General features: G+C 51.0%; 1 protein-coding gene across 5 annotated transcripts in view; it reads right to left on the reverse strand.

Moving 5' to 3' along the window:
- The window catches only part of NFATC2 (nuclear factor of activated T cells 2), a 149,340-nt gene that overhangs the window by 51,215 nt on the left and 75,496 nt on the right, over positions 1–22,629 (reverse strand). For all 5 annotated transcript variants that reach the window (XM_036322458.1, XM_036322457.1, XM_036322454.1 and 2 more), the window contains exons 4-6: positions 20,783–20,985; positions 19,424–19,596; positions 5,202–5,342 (exon numbers count right to left, since the gene is read on the reverse strand). In XM_036322458.1, the coding sequence (XP_036178351.1) occupies positions 5,202–5,342; positions 19,424–19,596; positions 20,783–20,985 (517 nt within the window). The remainder of the gene's footprint in view (positions 1–5,201; positions 5,343–19,423; positions 19,597–20,782; positions 20,986–22,629) is intronic.

The following is a 22,629-nucleotide window of genomic DNA, read 5'->3' on the forward strand; positions in this document are numbered from 1 at the left end:
CGCGGGGAGTCACCCAAAGCCATGGCAACCCCGTTTCCGCTGCCACATCACTTTTATTTTTGTGTCCCTAGATTTTTTCCTGTTTTGCAATGTTTTGCTGGGACCCCCGACTCCGCCTGGGGCCTGGGTGGCCGGGGGCCAGGGTGACCTGCTGAAGTCAGGGACAGCCTGGACTCCTGGCGTGAACTTCCCCCGAAAGGTCACATGTTTTTTAAATTTCAGAGAATATAGAAAGGCTTTTTAGCCAGCAGTGAGAATGGTAAATGGGGAATACCTGGTGGTTCTGTCTGGTTTCTCTTGTCCTCTGGGATGTGATTAGAGAGATTGCTCAGGGGGTTGGAGATAAATGTTGCTTAGGATTCCAGCTCTGTCTCCAGCTGTGGGCTGAGCTGGGGCCCCGTGACCTGACCTCTACGAGCCTCAGTTACGTCATCTGTAAAATGGGGATAATGCCACCCACCTCTCAGGGCTGGTGTGACAGTGAAAAGAAGTGACACATTCACTCAGCAATATGTGTGAGCACCTACTGTGTGCCGGGGATTATGCTGCAGACACAGTTGCAAACACCAAGTCCCTGCCCTCAAGGAACTAAGAGTCTAGCAAGGGAGACCAGATAACAAATGAGTGAACGAATAGACAAGGTCGTTTCAGTAGAGCTAAGTGCCACCGAGAAAACAGAGCAGGACAATGGGACAGGAGCTGACAGGTGGGAGGGGAGGGTGACCGGCTTCAGAGCAGATGGGCAAGGAGGGGCGGAGGCTTGAAGGAAGAGGAGGGCGAGCTTCATAAAGAAATGATGGCAGGGCATTCTAAGAAGAGCGAGCGAAAACAAAGGTTCTGAGGCAGAAACGAGCTTGGGCTGTGTGGGGACAGAATGAAGCCAGCGCCGCGGCAGCCAAGTAAGCAAGGAGGAGGTCGAAAAAGCTGAAATCGGAGGTGATGGGTGAGGGCCAGGCTCTGAGAAGCCCTGAAAATAATTAAAATTAGTAATAAAATATTAATCATAATACTAATCGTGCTGCTATAAATAAGAGGCCTTTTTCCAAAACACCAAGCTCTTCCAACTTAAGGAACCCCATGCTGCCCCTCTCCTTCTGTCTTTCCACCGCTCTCCAATTTGTCATCGTGCTGGAGTGGAAACCACCAATTCCATTTCAGCCGCGGCTATAAAAAGAACGCTGGAGCCGGTGGTGCCGATGACCCAACGTGGGGGCTAAGATTAGCCCAGGAGGCTGTCACCTTTCCTTAATGTGAGAACCAGCTGGGGTTCCCCTTCCTTGGAAAAGTTCGGCTGTTCCACTCCACCCCGCCCCGCAGCGCCTTCGCCGGCCAAGCTGTCCATGGAGATGGGAACAGGGATGCGTTTTGGAAAAAAGAAGTTGAGCAACAGGGATTCCCCCTGCAGAAGGCAGCCCTGGGCTGGGAGGCGAGTTCTTGGGGTCAAAAGAGCAGAATCAGGTCCCTGCAGACACAAGGCGAGCCCCCTGTCTGTCACAGCCACCAGGAGCCAGACGTCCCACCAGGGAAGCCCACCACTCCTAGGGGGAGAGGCGGAGGGGGGTGTCTCAGACACTCCCGGGGTCTGCTGGCGCCAGTCCAGGAACCACATGCATCCAGGATTCTTTAGTTAGACTTTCACGAACTGCATCCTCTCAACCCCAGAGACCCACTGCAGAAGTCAGTGCTTGCTTCCACCACCAAATGGCCCAAGTCAGCGGCTCAGAGAAGCTAGAAGAAGGTCTTCAGCCAAATTAACCTGGTTCTAAGTTTTTTCAGAGCAGAACAGCTAACAGTTATGGTACAGACTCTGGAGCCAGGCTGGCTAAGGCCAAATCCAACACTGCCATTAACCAGCTGTGTGATCTTCACTAAGTTACTTAGCCTCTCTGTGCTCAGTCACTCATTAGTGAAATTGGGAGAGCAGTGGTTACCTTGTAGGACTGTCATGAGGAATCAGATCCGTTAATATATATAAAATGCTTAGGACAAGGCCTGGCACATAGTTTATTATTACTTATGATGGTTTTTCAATGTCTCTCAGTTCCATGAGCTAAAATATTACCTTTTGCCCTTCCATCAACTAAATGTAATGATAATAATAGAAGCTAACATTTAATGAGCATCTACAATGTGCCAAGCTCTATGATCTCATTTAATCCCTTCATCTCTCAAGAGAAGTAAATCATCTGTATTTTACAAAAGAGGAAATACTGGCTCAGAGAGGTGAAGCGACTTACCCGGGATGCCAAAGCTACTAAATTCAGATCATGGATTTGAACTAGGCCGTCTGACCTCAGAGTCTGTGCCTGTAACCACCACAGCCTGCAGCCCCCCACAACTGCCCACCCAAGGCCAACGGTGAGGGCAGTGTGTGTCGAATAAACCCTGTATGGCCTGAGCTATGATAACACCGGACAGACCATAATAGAACAGCAGACATTCAATGAGCACTCCCTATGCACTGAGCTCACGTTGTTCATTTCTGCAGTTAACTCCAGGAGGAAGGGACTGTCACTACCTCATTTTGCAGAGACAGACATTGAGGCCCAGGAAGGTAGAAAAACTGGACAATGTTGGGTATGATCCCAGGTGAATGCCCTGACTTCTCTGCCGTCTGCCTCCCACGGGTGCTGGGTTAGAGAGGACAACCTGGGGAGAGTGGCAGGCGAAGGGCCCGCCCACAGACGGACTCAATCACAGGGAGCTGTTACTATTACTCTTCTCATAACATGCAGCGGGCTCTGAGGCTTCCTCCCTTTAAGAGGTAAACTGTGAAATTTCCTCCAGGCCAAGGGAGCTCACTAACTCATGAGCTCCCGGACAACTGAAAGCTGGCTGGCCCCTAACTCCGCGGGGAACTTGCAGGGCCTGGCATCCGCATCATCCCTACCGGTTCCACGGCCCCTCCCCCACCCCCGCCCCCCAGGAACTACCAACCTGGACACTGATAACAAGACATCTGTGTGTTATTAGCATTTTCCCTCCGCCAGTAAGGCATTTTGAAGCCATACACTTCTGGTGAGAGTCAGCAGAAGGCCAACAGGATGGCGCCTGCTACAGGAGATGCATCAGAACCGAAGAGGCTAACCTCATAGCACTCTCCTGCTCAAGAACCCAGCATGGCTCCCTATTACTTTACCCAGCTGCAGATCAAAGCAAGCTTATGTCTGTACCTGGCGTTGGAAGACCTCTGTGTTCTGGCCTCTGCCCGCGGATCAAAGCAGTTCCCCATGTTAAACGGCCTCTACTTCGGCAAATTGGCTTGCCCTCTGACTCAGCAGAGCCTTACAAATTGTTGCTATCGAACACATTTTACATTTTCCCACCACCTGGAAAACAAGCGTCCCCGAGGACACTCAAAAAGTGCATGCCCTCTTGAATCCACTATCCCACATATAGGAAAGAGCATTAGCTAACATACCATGCACTTTCTATATCCCAAGCCTTTTATAAGCACACACATGACGAACTCCTAATTTCTGGACCACCCGATGAGGTAGGACTGTCACCATCCTCACTGTACAGATGAGGACATTGTTGCCCAGAGAGGATAAGTAACTTGCCCAAGGTCACACAGCTAGAAAGTAGTGGGGCTGGGTTTTGAACACAAGCAAACTGGCTAAAGAGCGAGTTCCTATCTAACTGGCAAAACGAATGCAGAAGATGCTCATCACTGAGCTACCTATAACAGCACAGAGTTGGAAGCAGCCTAATGCCCAGTGAAAGGGGAATAAATATGGCGTTGAACAAACACATACTAGAAAGCAATGCTTCCATTTCAATGTCTGCGTTCCTAACCCCTCACTACACCACCACTGACCGATCATGGGCCTTCTAATCTACTCCCACACCCACCGCCCTCAGGGCCCATCCTCAGGGCCCCAAGCGGAAGCTTTGTGGGAAGAGGGAAGAAGCTCACCTCCCTCAGACACTCTGCTTTTTCTGCCAGCAGGTGTCTTCATGATACACAGATCCATGATGCATCCAGGCTGAAGGGCAGCCCCCAGAGGAGGTGCCCTGGGCAGTGCACAAGCCCACAACAGAACAACCTGCCTGCTACATTCTCTGCATCATCCTAAAGGCAATAAACCAAGAAACAAGCACCAACATCTCTTTGAATTAACCTACAGAAATCATGTCCTAGAAGAAAAGAACTAGGTCTATCATCCACAACTATCCACAATAATTGCATAACCTGATACTACTCCTGCTTCCCATCATTTTCTCTTTGCCTCGCCTTCATGGGGAAAACACATTACCAGACCATGTACGCAAGAAAAACTACAACACAGCCAATAAACAGAAACATTAAACTTCTCAGAGCAAAGGATGCAAAATAAAAAGAAGTACCAATTCAGTGAATTGTTTTAATTTTTTAAAATGGCACTTCTGGGAAGCGGGGGAAACCAGTTCTGATGTGGTATTGGTGGAAGTTTCAATTTGTACATTTCTGGAAGGTAGCTTAGCAATCTGCATTTAAAATCCTCAAAATGACTCTCCAGCATTCCACTGCTAGGAATAAACCATAAATAAACAAGATGCACATGGAGATTTGTGTCAAAAAGATTAATTAATCTTCAAAGTATAAGAAGATTAATCGCAACACGATTTATAATTAAACATAAGTAGCCAATGTTTATTGGCTTACGATATACCTGGTGCTGTTATAATTACTCCACATGTACCAACTCATTTAACCCTGTGACAACCCTCTGTTATTATCATTTCATACATACGAAAATGGAGGCACAGAGAGGTTAGGTAATTTGCCTAAGATCACACAGCAAGCAAGTAGCAGAGCCAGATGTGAACCGAGGATGCCCAGGCCCAGAACAGGCACACTAATCACCATGCTGTCTGGCCTCCCTTCTTGATAATAGTAAGAAGTTGAAAAAATATACCTTTCTATGTGGAAAGAAAAAAAAAAATTTTTTTTAAAGAGTTGGGGTTGGCAGGGAACAACCTTCTCATTTAATGAAACAACCCAGGATCAGCTAAAACACATTACGGCACATTCACACAGTGGTGAACTGTGTCAACATCCAAATCACTAGAGACATGGGGGACTTATCCCGGCGAGGAAAAAGGGCAGAGTGTGCAAGTCTACACGATGATATCCACCCACAATCAATGCTGCTTAGAACCAGCAGGCGGTGGCTTTCGCATGGCCAGGGGACACGCACCAGCCGAAAGGGCCCTACCTGTGGTCTTCTCCGTGAACACGACCTTGGACTCGGCCGTGAAGTTCTGGCCCGTGAGGATCATCTGCTGGCCCCCGTACACCAGGCAGCTGTCGATGTCTTGTCTCTCCACCATGGGCAGCTCGTGGGCGGATCGCTGGGCTGCGGACAGAAGACAAGAAGTCGCCGTGAGGACACTCCAGCAAGGCTTTCTGATTTCACGGTGACGAGCTGGGACATGCTCTGCCCACCTTTTCACCTGTTGTCACGTCTAAATGTGGAGCCGTCATCACCCCTGTAAACCTGACTGCAAATGTCATGTTCTCGTAAAAGTGTCCAAGTCATTTGGATGCATTTTCTCCTAACAACACGTTTTGTTTTCCTGAATCAAGGGACGGGAAAGGCAAATGAGAATTTGATTACTGTATTTTTATGAAAGGACTAGTGGCCTGGTGCACAAAATTTATGCAAGGGGCTGGGCCCTCGCAGCCCTGGCCGGCCCTTGCAGCCCCAGCATCGTCCGGAAGGTCGTCCAGACAGTCCTCCTGCTGTTCAGTCTAATTAGCATATTAACTTTATTATGTAGGATGGGCAAACCAACAATTCCATGAGATTCATTTCGATAGAATGTACTTTCTCCTTTTGCACTTGACGTCAGCCCACACCTTCAGCACACACATGCGACACGTTAGGACCCGATTCCTGATATTTGCTTTGAAATTCATTAGCAATTCCAGATATGGTCTGAAAGGCTTCCCTGATCTGCCCACCATCTCCCTGACCTCACTCCCTACAATGGACTCCCCCTTGCTCGTGCTGCCCCAGTCTCACTTCTGGAATGTTCTGTGTCTCAGACCACTCAGCTCACTCCTGTCTTGGAGCGTTTGAACTTTCGAGTGCTTCTCTCTCTGGCAGGTTCTGCCCCATGACCTGCAGGGCTCCCTCCTCACTTCCTGCAGGCCTCCACTCAGTTGTCACCACCTCAGCGAGGCTTCCTCACCCGGCCCCGCCACCCTCCTCCCTTGCAGCTATAGCAGGTACCCTGTCCATCGCAGTCTGTCTGTCTCTCCCTCTCTTGCCTTTATCCTGCTCTTACCCTGCTTTGTTTTTCTCCAAAGAACTTTCCACTTACAGACACACTGCATGTGGCTTTATTGGTTCAGGTCTTCTTCTGCCTCCTCTAGACTGTAAGCCTTTGTGTATGATGTAAGCCCACGGCTGGGGACAGAGCTGGGATTTAGGAGGAGGTTCTTGGGAGGAAGGGAAGGAGAGAGGGAGGAACGGATAGATGGGTGGATAGCTGGCTGGCTGGAAGGACAGATGGACAGGCGGACAGATGGATAGGAATAAATGTGGATATATCTCAATACATCGCAGCACACATATCTCTGTCTCTCTCCATCTCTAAGCTTTCATGTATGCCTGCAATAACGAAAGAAGGAAGAATGGGCAGCCATGTGCTGAGCGCTTTACTGCAATGATATACTTGAATGCTCACAGCAGCCTTCTGAGGAAGGAAGTATTAAAATCATGCACACTTGACTGGGGAGAAAATTAAAGCTAAGAGAAGTCAGGTCACCACGTGGCCAAGCCTCTGTGGCAAAGCTCAGTGGGAACCCCCAGAGCTGCCGTGCCCAGCGCCGGCCCCTCCCTTGGCCACGCCAGCCAGGCTCTGACTGTCTGCAGGGAGGATGAAGACCCTCCCCAGCCCCCTTCCCAGGGTGGGTGAGAACCGGGTCCCAGCAGCACCAGGGGCCCGTCTGCTCAGGCCTCGCCTTGGCAGCGTGGGTCGAAGAGGCCGGTCCTCCCCTCGGTGAGTCACCCTGAGCTCCTGGCCTTCCTCCCGGAGCCCGAGAACTGGGCGGAGGGCCAGTCCTTTCCGTGCCAGGGGCCCGTGGACCTCCCCATCCGGGAGCCGGGGCAGCAGCCGTGTGAGGCCCGAGGCCCAAGCCGAACCCTCCCCTCCTGGCCGGCCTGAGCCTCCAGGTGGTGAGCACCCCCTCCCTCTGCCCAGAGCTACACTGGAACCGGCTCCTTCAGGAGCCACCATGCACTTGGCAACATCTAAGGAATCTGTCGTGGACCAGACAGACGCTCCCAGACACTTCCCTTTCAGAGTGCAACCCGACGACTCACAGTGATCCCCTGACGGTCTCCCCATCCCGCTCCGCCCAGGCTCCCTGCTCCCAGGGACCGGCGGCCAAGTGCTGCTCCAGGGGCTGCCAGTTCGGAGTATATATTCAAAAGGCCTGTCCACAGAAGCTAATGTCTCCCACATGGGCCGGGTTATTAATCCCTTCTTTCAATATACGCGTTTTGTATGACTTCCTAATTGAGCGGCTACAAATGGAGGTTTACTAGTATTAGCAGTGAAAACACCAGCAGCCACATCGCCCGGAAAAATGGTCCCAGCTTTTAAGTTCTGCCTTTGATGAGTCTGGGGTGGGGGCCGCCGCTGGGAGCTGTGGCCCCAGGGATGGGTGGGGAGGTGGTAAGAGCCATCTGCCCCGTTTTGCAGGTGGAAAGCCTGAGTCATTGCTACTGGCCAAGCTGGCCAGGGGCTCTCAGCCAGTCAGGCCGGGGCCTGGCCACGACCAGGAGGTCTGAGCGGGGCGGGAGGCTGGCCGGCCAGCTGCTCTGTGAACCACAGTGCATCGTTGTGAACAGGACGAGTCCGTTTCCTAAAGCAACCTCGCTGCTGCTCCCCTCAAAGCCTCACAGTTTCAAGCAACCAACTGATTCTCTCTTTGCCAGATTTGCCCTTCCCATCCCTTCTCCTTACCCGAAGGAAAGCTATCTTTTTTCAGGAAAATGTAGCCTTTACCGGTACTGCAGGCTGGCAACGCCAAGCGCACGGCCGGGAGCACCAGCACCGCGGGGTGCCTATTAGAAAAGCTGAACCTCGGCCCCACCCCAGGCCTATTAAGCCCAAATCTGCAGCTTAACAAGGCACACAGGTGGTGCTCGGGTCCCATCGAGTTTGAGAAGCACCGCTCGGCTCTGCTGCACATTAGGGTCAGCTGGGGAGCTTTAACAACGCTGACCCCCCGGGCCTGGTTCCAGAGCCAGTTCTCAGCCTGGGCACCGACACTGGCTGGATCATGCTGTGGGTGGGGGCCCACCTGTGCATCGTAGGATGTGGAGCAGCATCCCTGGCCTCCACCCACTAGGTGCCAGTAGCACCCCTTCCTGTGGACACCTGCCTCTGAGCAGGGCTGGATGTCCCTGGTTGAAAACCACTGATCTAGAGATTCTGACTTCAAGGGTCTGAGGGGAGGACCCCAGCATAATTTTTTAAAAAACAATCCTTCATGTTCCCGTGGGCCCCCCCAGTTGGATCTGAGGCGCCGTCCCCGCCGGGTCATGCAGGGCCCTAGCAGCCACGGGAGAATTCCTGGTTACTGCTGCTTGAGTCTGGGGTCAGAAAGGCCTGGTTTCCGGTCCTGCCTCTGCCAACTCCCTGCCCTGTGACCCTGGGCCAGTCACTTCACCTCCCTCAGCCACGGATGCCTTCTCTGTGAAATCCTAACAGGTTGCCAGAGGGGAGGTGAAGGGGGGGGGGGGGGACAAGGGATAAATGTAAAGGGGAATAAGAGGTGCAAACCTCCAGTTATAAAGTACGTCGCAGGGATGCAGTGTACAGCACAGAGGAAAGAGTCAGTATTGCGGTAACAACTTTGCTTGGTGACAGATGTTACTAGACTTATTGTGATCACAATGTAAGGAATATAAAGGTTGAATCATTATGCCGTACACCTGAAACTAATATTGTATGTCAACTATAATAAAAAAGAAAACATTATAATACTGAAGGCATAGTATTTTCAATATACTTAGAGAAAATATCCATTGTGGACCCAGACAAAATAATTTTGAGAATGAGGATAAAATAATGATACCATAGCCCAACAGGTGTGGCTCAGTGGTTGAGTGTTGACCTATGAACCAGAAGGTCATGGTTCAATTCCCGGTTAGGGTACATGCCTGGGTTGTGGGCTCAATTCCCAGGGGGATGGGGGGGGGAGGGGGAGCATGCAGGAGGCAGCCAATCAATGATTCTCTCTCTTCATTGATGTTTCCATCTCTTTCTCCCTCTCCCTTCCCCTCTGAAATCAATAAAAATATATTAAAAATAAAGATATAGAGAAAATGATAATAATAAATAAAATCCTGCCAGTGCCAGTCCTCTTGGGTCCTCCTACAAGCAGTATAAACATGGGGATGTGGTTAGTATGTAATTGGTAAATATTTAATACCAATAACCCAAACGTCCATCAATGGTTGAATGGATAAACAAAATGTGGTCTGTTGTACACAAATATTACTCAGCCATAAAAAGGAATGAAGTACTGATACAGGCTGCAACATGTAAATTGCAGGAGCCAGACACAAAAGGACAAATACTGTATGATCCCATCCTATATAATAAAGAGCTAATATGCTAATTAGACCAGACGCCAAACGACCTTCTGGAACCTTCCAGAACAACCAGTGGGTGGGGCCACGAGGCCGCTCTCAGGGCTGCGAGGGCCTAGGCAGCTGGGATTGCGAGGGCTGAGCCCCTTGCACGAATTTCGTGCATCGTGCCTCTAGTTTATATGAAATGTTCAGGACAGGCCAATCCATAGGGACAGAAAGCAGACTGGTGGGTGCCAGGTCTGGGGAGTGTCTGCTAATAGGTACGGGGTTTCTTTTTGGGGTTGTAAAAAAGTTCTGGAACCAGACCATGGTGGCAGCTGCACAATACTGTGAATGTACTTAATGCCACTGAACTCACATTTTAAAATGGTTAAAATGGTAAATTTTGTGTTATGTGTGTTTTACGACAATTAAAAATACATACAGGTAATGTAAGACCAAAAACACAGTTACCACTCAAGAACTCAGTCTTGACTCTCATTAACTTTCAAAATGCCTCTTTCTTGCTCATGTTCAAAACGTTTGCCCACTTGGGATCTTTTTAAACCCTTCATTGAGGAAACCGCGATTAGTACCATTTCACAGACAGAAAAGAGATGCTCAGAGCTCGGCCTCATCGAGGGGCAGCTCCCACCAGGGTGCAGGCTGTTGTGTTGGACACACCTCAGCCCCACTCAAGTCCCCCACGATGTGATCCTTGGATGGGTCCTTCCCAACTCTAACCCTCAGTGTTCCCATCTGAAAAAGGGGTTTGTTAACAGACCCATCTCACAGGTCGTGGTCAGGATTAAAAGGGAGACTTCAAAAAAAGTGTGTCTTGTTCATTGAATAATATGGGCCAACAGGGTCAACCAGATCAAACGCCATCTTTTCTTGGGCAGTTTCTAAGTGGTTGGCACTGGCTAGGTGGTGTCTTATGTTGCGTATTTCACCAAATATGTGCTGACCACATCCACGCGTTCACACATAGGACTGCGCTCGTTCCTGTTGGTCTTGGTGGATCCCAAACCATAACCCGGTTTCTCGGCCCCGATTGTTAGCATTTCTCAAAGTGAGGTTCCCAGGCCACCGGCAGCAGAATCGCCTGGCTGGGGAGGCGCTTAACGGACACGCGGACACCGGGCCACTCCCTGACCCGCTGCTCTCGAATCTCCTAGACGAGGCTGGGCATTTGCATTTGCATTTTAACAATCTTTCCAGGTGACTTGTTACCCACATTTGCTTGAGAGCCAAGTTCCACACTTAAAAGGCCACCTGAGGACAAGGGGACCTCCTCTAGGGGAGGCCTGGCATCCTGAGAGAGCCCAGAGGCAAAGCAAACGAACCCAATTAGCCTCCGAAAGAGGAACCGAGGAGTGGCAACCAGCAACCAAAATTACCCTCCCGGGGTCCACTTCCCTCTCTCTCTCTGATGCAACCTCTAACACCTATGGCTGCTAATTGGGGTGACACCATCCAGGGCCTGTGGGAGGGCTCTCAGGAAGCCACTGGGCCTCCCGGGCCTGCGCTGCCATCCCCAGCTGCCCCCACAGACACCCACTCAGCTTTTCAACCGTCAGAGATTCCAGCCCATCCAGCCACACCCCCTGCCACGTTCTCACCCAATCAGGGGCCGCCCTTTTAGAGGCGTCCTGAGGGTCCGGGGCTCACCCTGGCAGCTGGAGCTTGGAGGTGGCCCGGGCCAGGAGACTTCCCCAGGCTTCCCTCCTGCCCCCGGATTCTGGCACGTCATAAAGCGGCCGGGGTTCCTGTGTTTTATGAGCTCTGAATCAACAGGGCGCTGTTGGTTTAACCAGTTTGGGTGTTTACTTTCACTGGCAACAGTGGCGGACGGGGAGCAGAGCCGCAGCGGCCAGGCTCCCCGAGGGAGAGTGACAGGGCGCGGGGTCCTCCGGGCTGGCCGGGGTGGCCGGGAGCCGGGACGTTACTGTCTGCCTGTCTGCAGTCCGCTCAGTCACAACGGTGCGCGGCCAAGAATTACAACCTACACAACGACCTCAGGAGAGACGGGAGAGGCTGGTGGGGAAAACTCGTCTGTGCAGAGTGGGTGGGTTCTGCGAATAACGGCAAATCATTACAGCCGCCGTCAACAGGCCTCAGCGCCCGGGCACCCCACATACACGTTTTGGTTTATGTTATGAAACACGCACGGGGGGTGGGGGGGCATCTTAAGGGGGTAGGTTAAAGGCATGGATGCTGCCGTGTAACCGGCCAAGTTCAAAGCCCAGCTCGATGACATCTTAGCTTTGGGACCTTGGGCAAGTCACTTAATCTGCGCTTGATTTTTTTTTTTTTTCCATCTATAAAATAGGGAAAGTCATGGTTCCACCTCAGAGGGCCGTTTGCAGATTAAATGAGCTAATGCATAGGAAGCATGTGGCACCTTGTCAGGGCTCGGTGACTATTATGTTTATTTTTATTGCTAGACTTCAGAAGGTCACAAAGCACGAATTATTCCCATTTTGGAGCTGAGTTTCCCAGAGGAAAAGGGATATGTCTGAGGCCTCACAGCCAAGTCAGGACCCAGATGGTGGGATTCCACCACCTCAAGGGGCCCCTTTTTAGAAAAATGGACAAGGACCCAGTGGGAAAGCGGCCGGCCGGCCCAGCCAGGCGAGCAGGTCCTCCCGCCGTCTCCTGCTGGCTCAGCACTCAGCACTCCTGGCCAAGGCGCTCAGCTGCTGTAAACCTGTCTTGTCTCCTCATCAGGCCCCTGTCCTTGGCTGTGAGCCTGGCCCCGCTGAGCCTGGCCTGGCCCAGGACACGGTGCTGACTCAGGCCTTGCCTGGGAGGGGCCGTGAGCCGGGCCAGCAGACCAGCCCCCGAGGCCCTGAGGCCCCCGCCCTGGCCACTCCTGGGTCTTCCCTGTGAGTGGGAGGTTGGGACAGAGGAAGCCAATTCTCCCTGAGTGCGGGGGTCACCTCTGTGAGGGTGAACCGTGGGACTGGGGTGCGGGGTGCGGAAATGGGGTGCACAGTGCACGAGACCACCTGATAGCTCTGGACTGTGTGGGACCTCAGCTTCCTCCTGGAAAGTAGAGCAGTAAGCCCTAGCCGGTTTGGCTCAGTGGATAGAGCATCGGCCTGCGGACCAAAGGGTCCCAGGTTTAATTCCAGCCAAGGGCACATACCTTGGTTGCAGGCTCCTCCCCAGCCCGGGCCTTGGACCAGGCTTATGCAGGAGGCAACCAATCAATGTGTTTTTCTCACATTGATGCTTCTCTCTGTCCTTCCCTCTCTATCCCACTCTCCCTAAAAAAGAAAAGAAAGTGGAGCAGTAACATCTCCCGCCAGACTGGCCGGTCACCTCCGCCAATCCGCACAGCACAGGTCCGAGCAGGAGCTGTCACTGCTCTCTCCTGATCAGAGAATCGCTATCCCGTTTCAACGTGCTAACAGGTAGCCCCTTCAGAACAGCCCCACCACTCTCCACATAACAGCCCTTCCTGAGGGCCCCACGAGTCCCCATCTGACTGGGAACCCGGCGCTCTCTGCCCTGTCCCTGGCCAGGTGAGTGACCATAGCACATCGCCTAACCCAGTGGTCGGCAAACTCCGGCCCCTCGAGTGTGGCTCTTCCACAAAATACCACGTGCGGGCGCGCACGCACAGTGCGATTGCAACTTCGTGGCCACACTCAAGGGGCCAAAGAGCCGCACGTGGCTCGCGAGCCGCAGTTTGCCGACCACTGGCCTGGCCTTCTGAAGCTTCACCTGCTGGAATGTGAGCTCCAAGAAGGCAGCATTCTGTGCCCCAAACACAGGCGCTAATCGGTGCGCGATTAAAATTTCTGAATGAATGGGCGAGTCTCCTGAGACTAGGGCGAGGATGAAACAAGTGAACAAGAAATAGGGACGCACACTCAAGGGCTTCCATAAAACGTGGCTCCGCCCTCCCAGCCTGCACAGCTAGTTCAGGAAAGGGCCATAACCATATGGCCAGGTAACCACACTAATTGGCAGAAAAGCCACCCCAATCCTGGGCTCCTGGCCCCCAACCCAACTTCCCTGCGGTCGCCTGCAGCCGACCCGCTGCACAGGCCAGATAACCATCTGGATTCCTTCTCAGCAGCAGGGCATGCTGCTAGCTGCCAGCACGATTGTTTCACCTGAAACAATCAGCGTTTGTTAAACTCCCACACCTGCCTCCTGCTGCCTGCCCTGGTCTCTCAACAGTGACAAAGTGCCAGCCAGAGACATGTAAAGTCTGCTTTGCAAAGCTAGGGGAGGGCTGCAAGCAGGAAAGTCTGAGACACGCCACAAGAGAGGTTCTTCTATTGGGATGAGATAGGTACTATTACTATTCCCATTTCATAGATGAGGAAACTGAGGCTCAGAGTGCGCAGTAACTTCCCCAGAACTAAACAGCCATTAAGTGGCAGAGGCAGGATTTGAACCCAAGCTCACACTACCAACCACCGCCCTAAACAATGGACCTCGCCCGTACCTCACACCATATGCAAAAATTTATCTGAGCTGAATCATACCCCTAAACCTAAATGCCAGAATCAAAAAGCTTCTAGAAGAAAACAGAGAATACCTTTGCTATCTTCAGAGAGGCAGAGATTTCTTGGGGGTACACAAAAAGCACTAATCCCAAAAGAAAAGAAAATGACACATCAGACTTCATCAAAATAAAATATTGATGCTCCTAATAAGACACAATTAAGAAAAGTAATAGTAATAGACAAGCCACAGACAGGGGGAAATGTTTATAATACATAGATCTGACAAAGGACTCTATCCAGAACACACACAAAAAAAACAAACCCAAAAACAGAAAATGGGCAAAAGCTCTCGACAGTCACCTTTCCAAAGAAGACAAATAGGCAGCCAACAAGTGCATGGATTGGCCCTCAGAATCATTAGTCATTAGGGAAATTCAAATTATGCAAATTATGCCTTATGCACAAGGACATGCCATTTTACACTCACTAGAATGGCTGCAATTAAACATACTATCAAAATCAAATATTAGGGAGGACGTGGAACTCTCACACACTCTTGTACAGAGTGAAAATATAAAAACTGAAGCATACACTTTCCTCAGAGAAATGAAACCATTTGTCCACAAAAGGCCTTGAACCAGCCTGTTCATAGCAGCCTTATCTGTCGTACTCAAACCCCAGAAACAACACAAATGTCTGTCAAGGGTGAGTAAACAATTGTTACATTCATACAATCCAGTACTGTTCACGCAGTCACAGCGACGGATCACAAAGGCATCGGGCTGAGCACAGACGGCCGCACACAGAGAGCGCACACTGCATAATCCCATTATATGAAGTTCTAGAACAGGGAGAGCCGATCTATGCTGATGGCAATCAGAGCCGTGGGGGCCTGGGGAGTGGTACTGACCGCGGGTACCGGGGAACTTTCAGGGGTGGGGGACATGCTGTCTTGCATTGAGGGGTGTTTACACGGGGGCATACATTTGTCCAAAACCACTGAACTGAAGCCTTACAACCTGTGCAATTTATTGTCCCTTCATTAACCCACAGCGAAACGTACTTATGTGGATAGCTTCAAAGACCAAGGGAGAAATCCATTTTCTAGTCCATGCCGCAGACCTGCCCCCAATTCCTGCAAAATGCGGAGAGTGGATTCACGTGCTGGGCGGGGCTTGGTGGGAAATGGCTTTCGGTGTTTTCTGAAAAGCGATGAACACAGAGACCCCTTTGCAGAGACCCTCGGGGAGGTTTTCACGGAAGGACCTGCACTATGGCCGTCTCTGTTACAGCTCATCGCTGCCTTTCTCTCCTGCCGGACAGCCCGGAGTTGCTTGTTTTCATGCTTTCATTTTTATTTTTTTATTTGACCAACATTCTAGAGACGGCTGCTATGTGCCAGGCCCTGGCTAACACCTGCTGGGCCCTATCCTCTGAGACCAGAACAATCTTCCTCCTCAAGGGGCCATCCATCCAGGGACCTCAGATAAGAAGGAGTTAATCAACTGATGGAAGGAGGGGTGGGGCACAGAGTGGGTGGGGGCAACAAGGTCAGTGGGTCTTAAACTTTGCCGCCCCCCAGAATCCCCGGGTCCTTCTGAAAGTCTCCATGCAGACCAACCAACTCAGGGGCTCTGCAGTAGAATTTGGGCATCACGTGTTTTTCTCTAAACTCCCCAGCTGACTCCAAGTTTGAGGACCAGTGCTCTGGGTGGAGGGGACACAGTCATTGAAAGCCTGCAAGTCACAGAAGGATGCCAGTGGGTTCGGGAACTGAGGACCAGAGAGGAAAGTGAAGTCAAGGAATGCTGCAGAGGAGGTGTCGTGGGTGAAGAGCCCCCACCCGGAACCTCAGAATGTGACCTCTTGTGAAGAGGGTCTTTGAAGGTGTGACTAAGGTGAGGACGGGCATGAAGCCGTCCGGGTTAAGGTGGCCCTACATCCCATGAGAGTGTCCTTGGGAGAGACAGAAAAGGACGCTGAGAAGAAGGCCCTGTGAACAGGGGTGATCATGTGATGCGGCTACAAGCCAAGCAGCACCAGCGGCTGCCGGCCACCTTCAGGGGCTGGGAGCGAGGCCTGGAGCAGATTCTCTCTCAAAGCCGCCAGGAGGAACCCACCCTGCCTACACCTTGATTTTGGGCTTCCCGCCTCCAGGTCTGTGACAGAATAAATTTTTGTTGTTTTAAGCCTCCCAAGTGGTGGCAGTTGGTCATGTCAGCCCTGGGACACGCAGACAAGAGGGAGGCAAGGGCTCAACCCCCACAGGGAACTTGGAGCTGGAGCTGAGGACACAGAGGAGCCCAGTGCGAGGAGGAGGACAGGCCAGGGCTGCGATCTGTGGGTGGCTTGTTGCTGGGGAAGATGAGGGTGTGCCCCTCTGACCTCTCCCATGTTCTTGGAACCGTGGGAGGCACGGCTATCTGCCTGGAGTGGGAACGGGTGAAGGCGGCGTCCGGCGCTTAGAAGACTGGAGCAGGTTCAAAATACTCTTCTGAGAACAAGGGAGGAACTAAAAGTGTCTCCTTGGCAACACGGAAGACGTGGAAACAGCAGACTAGACAGCTGAGGCGCCCGTCCATGCAAAGGTGAGGCTTGACCTCTGACACGCTGGCCTGTAGGTACATCTAAGGACTTGGCACATCTGGCAAAGAGGTCCACCTTCCAGGCAGTGGCCTCCAGTAGTCTGTTCAAGTTTTTTTTTCTACCAGAATCTGAGAATTTACCCTCAATCCCTCTGATGTTACATAAAAGGCACCTCCAAAGTAAATAACTTAGCCTTGCAAATAGGTCCCGGCCCATGGAGTGTTCTTCTTACCTACGCGCCCTCCCCAAGGGCTACACACAAAGTCAATCAGTCAATTAATACTTCTTGCACACACACTGTGCCAATACATGTGATGGACTAATTGTCAATAAATATTTATGGAATTCCTCCCAAAGGTTCACACGGTAAGTCAATTAGTCCATAAATATTTATAAAACTACCAGGGATTGGTCTAGGATTTTAGAACAAAGAAGGAAATAAAAATATCAAAAAATTCTGGGTGGTGAGAGGGATAGTGGCCAATTGGTAGCTCAACTTGGCGTTGCACGATAGAGTGCTGTCATAGCAACCAATGGAAGAAGGTATGTCATAGAGGGGGAAGCGGGAGACTCTGGATTTGCTCCCTCTGAATAAAAACGAGTGAATCACTTTACCAAGAAAGTCTGGTTCCTTATCTCTCAAAGCAAGGCCGTCGAATCAGCCAAATGCTTTCTTAAAAGAAAAGAAAAACGACCGACATTCGCGGTGCAAACAACTTCATCATGCCCGGAAGATCTCGCGGGAGGTGCTTGTGGTTGGGTGATGATCGGGAAAGTCTCAGATCAGCAGGAGATAAGTTGACTGGAGGGACCCTGTGTGTGGCCCTCCCCGAGGCCTCCTGTTTCCCACCTTGCTACTAACCACAGCCCCATCCAGAACCGTGAGTCACTTGCCAGAAAGGGGAGTCCTTATCTTCTCAAAACCCCACAAATCACAGAGGAAGAGCCTGAGTTTCCTTCCCAAAACATCTTCGGATGTTCGAAAGCGGGGCGGCAGGGTGGGGGTGGGGGGAGTGGAGGGGCCAGGCAGTCACCATGACTAGCACTCCGAGGACAGGGGTTGGGGCTGCTGGGCAAGAAGGGGAATTCCAATGTTTCTGAGATATGTTTGTCAACACTTGTCTTCCCTTGTGGCCTCCTGCTGGGTCTGTCTTCTAGCATCAGAGCACGGACTCACCACCACATTCGGCCCGTTCCTCATCTCGACTCCCCTCCCCTCCCCAGGGCTGGAAGAAATCGGGGGGCTCTTTCATCTCTTTCCAAAGGCCAACCAGGACCAAGGGCTGGCTTCTCTCTTGCAGAGGGCCCAGCCTCTCTCCTTGCTGGCTTCTCCTCCTAAGGGCTAGTCTTCCTCAGCCCTTTCTGCATAAAATATTCATGCTTGCCCTTTATTCATTAGTGTCTGATTAAGACTGCCTATGATTAATCAAAGCCCCGCACCGCAGGTTTTATCTGATCCATAAAGGATTTTGAATTTGTTGCTGCTTTTTAAAAATCAGGAGACTTCGGTTTATCTTAAAAAGTCGGACGACGTGGCCACACTGCGTCACAGTCCCACATGGACATTCTGGCCGGAGTCTCGTGACAGCAGTCTATTTAGATGGGAAGCGCCATTCTGGTCCCCGGTCCCCACCCCTCCCGGTTGTTGCCCACCCAACACCCTTGACTCATTTCCATTACCCCCCTGGCTTCTGTAGAAAACCGGTTTTTTTGACCCCCCAGATATGGTAAAATGCCCAAGGAAAAGTCCTGAAACGTAACTGAATATAGAACATGATTACAACAACATAAAAAATATTCTTAGAAGAGGCTAAAAAAAATAATATAAACAGCCTTTGTTTCTGAAAAAATGGTTACTTTGTTTGTTCTTTATGCTTTTAAAGATGATTTCTGAACTCTCAACAACTGACCAAACAATAAGCTTTGTCCCATCTAATTGCAAAACCAACAACAAAACTGGCAGGAAGTGCCTAAGAATGAGCTCAAAGTGGCCGCCTCTCTCAAAGCCTGGTAGAAACGAGCCAGGGTTCTGCCCGGAGCCCTTCCACGTGGCAGAGCTCGGCCGCGGCACACTGGACTCTGACCGCCTCCTGCCTCTTTGCTTGGGCATCTTTACAGCCACCGGAATGTCAGCTTGTTGAGGACAGAGAAAACCTCTTGCTCATTTGCAGGATGCCAGCACCGCACGGGACATCAGTGGATTCTCAGTAAACGCACAGGGACGGGCTGAGGGTGACGGGGCAGCATGGCTCCTGGGTGCCAAAGCTCCCGTTCAAGCGCCACCCTGCCACTTTGGGGTTGTGTTGCCCTACCCCCTCCTCTCCCTCCTCTTCTGTGAAATGTGCACGGTGACACCCGCCATCACCAAGGACGGCTGTAGGAAGAGCCACTGTCATATCACCGTTATTCTTATTGAAAGAAAGACAGAGGAAAAGAAAGAGGACGCGGTGTACGGTGAACTCACTCCAACGCCATCTAACCGTTTTGAAAACCAGAACATTTATACATCTCCGATCTTCTAAGCAAAGCTGTGGGCGACTCGTTAGCGGTATTATTTCTTAATTTCCTGTGAGGCCGCAAAACCCTCCACAAGTAAATCGAAGCAGACAGAAGCCCTTAAATGTGTCTGGCTCCGGCCCCTTGGGTCATCTGGGGCCCACTCTTGATCCTTGTGGGTCCTGTGACCTTTGCGGGGTACCTGGCCCAGGGTGCCTTGCGGTGGGGCGGGGGCGGGGGCGGGGGTGTCACATACAGTCCACTCCAAAAACCGGCCCTGCCCAGAGCCCCACTTACAGCACTCGATGGGGTTCGACGCCGTCTGCAGGGAGACGATCCTCCCACTGGCCTCGGGAATGTGCACCCGGAACACCAGCCTCACCCGCGTGTTCTTCCTGCCGATGTCCGTCTCGCCTTTGCGCAGCTCGATGTCAGCGTTCCTCAGCTTCAGGATGCCCGCACAGTCGATGCTGCCCGAGGACGAGAACCCCATTTACAGCCAGCCATCTTAGCGAGCAGGAAAGATCCCCCACAAAGCCACCTTCGCCAGGAAGCCAAATAACCCCACAGCCAGACACGGGAAGGAACTGCAACACACTGATACGTATTTCAGCCAGGGATTTCTCTCGGTATAAAGAGGGTATTACCGAGAGGGGAGTAAAACACTTATAAAGCAATTAGAGAAACTCCCCGGGGGAAATGACTTCTCTAGTGAGATTTTTTCATGCCAACTTTTCGACTCTCAAAAGCATCTGGAAAACTCAAACACGCCACTGGCGAAACTGCTTCTGGACGATCCAATAGAGAACAGCGGTGTATCAACGTTAACACCTTGAATTTGATAAATGCGCTGTGGCCACAGAGGAATGCATTCTTGCCGAAACCGGTTTGGCTCAGTGGATAGAGCGTCAGCCTGCGGACTGAAAGGTCCCCGGTTCGATTCCGGTCAAGGGCATGTGCCTTGGTTGCGGGCACATCCCCAGTAGGGAGTGTGCAGGAGGCAGCTGATCGATGTTTCTCTCTCATCGATGTTTCTAACTCTCTATCTCTCTCCCTTCCTCTATGTAAAAAATCAATAAAATATATTTTTTTAAAAAGAATGCATTCTTGGTCTAAGGATATGGATGGGGACGTATTTAAAAAGTCAAAAGGCATGATTTCTGCAACTAATTTCAGGAAAAAATGGAGAGTGATCAAGCAAATACGAAAACGGTTAACAACTGGCAAATCTGAGTGAACAGTATGCTGGAGAGAGTTCTCTGTTTCTTGCAGTTTTCCTGTACGTTTGAGATTTATTTCTAATAAAAAGATTTTTCAACTCTAATACATAGGTACAATGGTCCCCAAATTTTAGCCACACGCAAATGACCTAGTGAGTTTTGACCTATCATGACTTAATAATTTTCTTTAGGTCAAATAGAATTTTTAATGTCAATGAATTTAGTCTCATCCCAACCAACAGAACCCAAAGATGCCTAAGTAATACATGAAAAACATGTAGGTAACGCACTTTTAAAACGGAAACTTTAAAACAGTCATCTCTCTGGGTCCATCACAGACTGGGAACCACCATTCCCCGCTCCTCCACTACTCCAGGGAGACCCTTCTCCCAAACCCCTGCCACTCGGACCCACCGCCCTCAGCCCCAGCCCTTACGTCGCCCTCATGTTGTTTTTTGGCTCCAGCGGGATCTCCAGGACTTTGGTGTTGCCGACGATCTTCTCATAGCTGGTGGTGGTGACGGTTTTTCCCGTGATCCGGTGCACCTGGTAGAAGGCGTGGGGCTTAAGGATCCGCTCGTCGGCCGTCCCGATGAAGATCTGAAGCCCCAGCGGCTTGTTCTCCATGTAGCCATGCAGCTGGGGGAGAGAACACAGAATCAGGTTATGGCAGCTCCACTGATGTGCAGGGTGCGGAGGCTGGGGTCCAATAAACAAAAGGATCCAAGAAACTCCTGGGCCATAGAGAGAGCATAGGATCACTGTCTCATCTCGAGGGATGGAGGTCTGGAAGCAACGTTGAGTCCAGCCAGAGGGGACTGCATCAATAAACTACACTTACTAAGAAAGAGCCAAAAAATATGCTTTAGCGGCGGACGGGGGCTGGGAGCGGGAGTGTGGCATGGCAGTGAGGATAGAAATAATCAGAGGAGACACACCTCTTGACAACGGTTGTCTGAGAAGAAGGAACTTTCACTTGTCAATGCCTGATTGCAATCAACAAGTTTGATTTTGTAATAAATAAATAAAAAGAATGAGCAAGGCAAAAGTACCATCATCTAAGACCAAAGAAAACGAAAGACTGGAAGAAAATATGTACCACATAGGACAAAGGACTAGGACAAAGATTGTATCAAGAATGCCTACAGGTGAGTAAGTCAAGGATGAGATTCCCAGGTGTCCTATTGAATGCCAAGTCCTACCCCGAGTCTCTCCCTATCTCCTTCTGCTTCTCCTCGTCCCTTCTGACAAAGGATACATTTCCTCAGTTCCTTTCGCTTAGAGCAGCGGTTCTCAACCTGTGGGTCGCGACCCCTTTGGCGGTCAAACGACCCTTTCACGGGGGTTGCCTAAGACCATCCTGCATATCAGATATTTACATTACAATTCATAACAGTAGCAACATTACAGTTATGAAGTAGCAACAAAAATAATTTTATGGTTGGGTCACAACATGAGGAACTGTATTTAAAAGGCCAGAAGGTTGAGAACCACTGGCTTAGAGGAATTTCCTCAATTCCTTTCCCCCACACCTTAACTACCACCTCTTTGAGGGCAGGAATGTCTGTTTTTGCAACTTGCCACAAAATCCCTAGCATCTAAAGTAATGCTGGGCATATGGTGTACATCCTAGTGTATATTTGCTGAATCCTATCTAATAAAGAGGGAATATGCAAATTGACCGTCACAGTCACAAAAATGGCGGCGCCCAGACCCCTCAGCCCTGCCAGAGCCCCCCAGTCCTTTCAGCCCCGCTGCGGGGGAGAAGGGGGTGGCAGGCACATGGTGCAGCTGGATCTGCCCTCAGCCCCCCAGTTGCCCCAGGGCCAGCCCGAGGCACAGGCAAGCCTCAGATGGAGGCTGCCCAGCAGCCCAGGGCCAGCCGAGGCTTGCGCTGCCGGCAGTGGCAGCAGTGGAGGTGTGATGGGGGCGTTGCCTTCCCCTGATCGCTGGGTCGCCTCCCGCCCCTGAGGGCTCCCGGACTCTGAGAGAGAGCAGGCCGGCTGAGGGACGCCCCCTCCAGTGCATAAATTTTCCTTCACAAGGCCTCTAGTGAATTAATAAAACTATCCAACAGAAAAAATGAGCAAGAGATTTGAACAGGCAATTCATAGAAAAACAAATAGCATAGTAAAGATGTTCAATTTGACTTACAAATGGGAAAATGCAAATTAAACAACCATGAGATCCATTTTTCACCTGTTAGGTTGGCACACATGTAAATATTTGATCATATCAGGCATTTTGCAGCCTATGGAGACACAGGCACTGTCATGCAGCTGA

Source organism: Myotis myotis, unplaced genomic scaffold (genome assembly GCF_014108235.1).
Source record: "Myotis myotis isolate mMyoMyo1 unplaced genomic scaffold, mMyoMyo1.p scaffold_m19_p_9, whole genome shotgun sequence".
NCBI lineage: Eukaryota > Metazoa > Chordata > Mammalia > Chiroptera > Vespertilionidae > Myotis > Myotis myotis.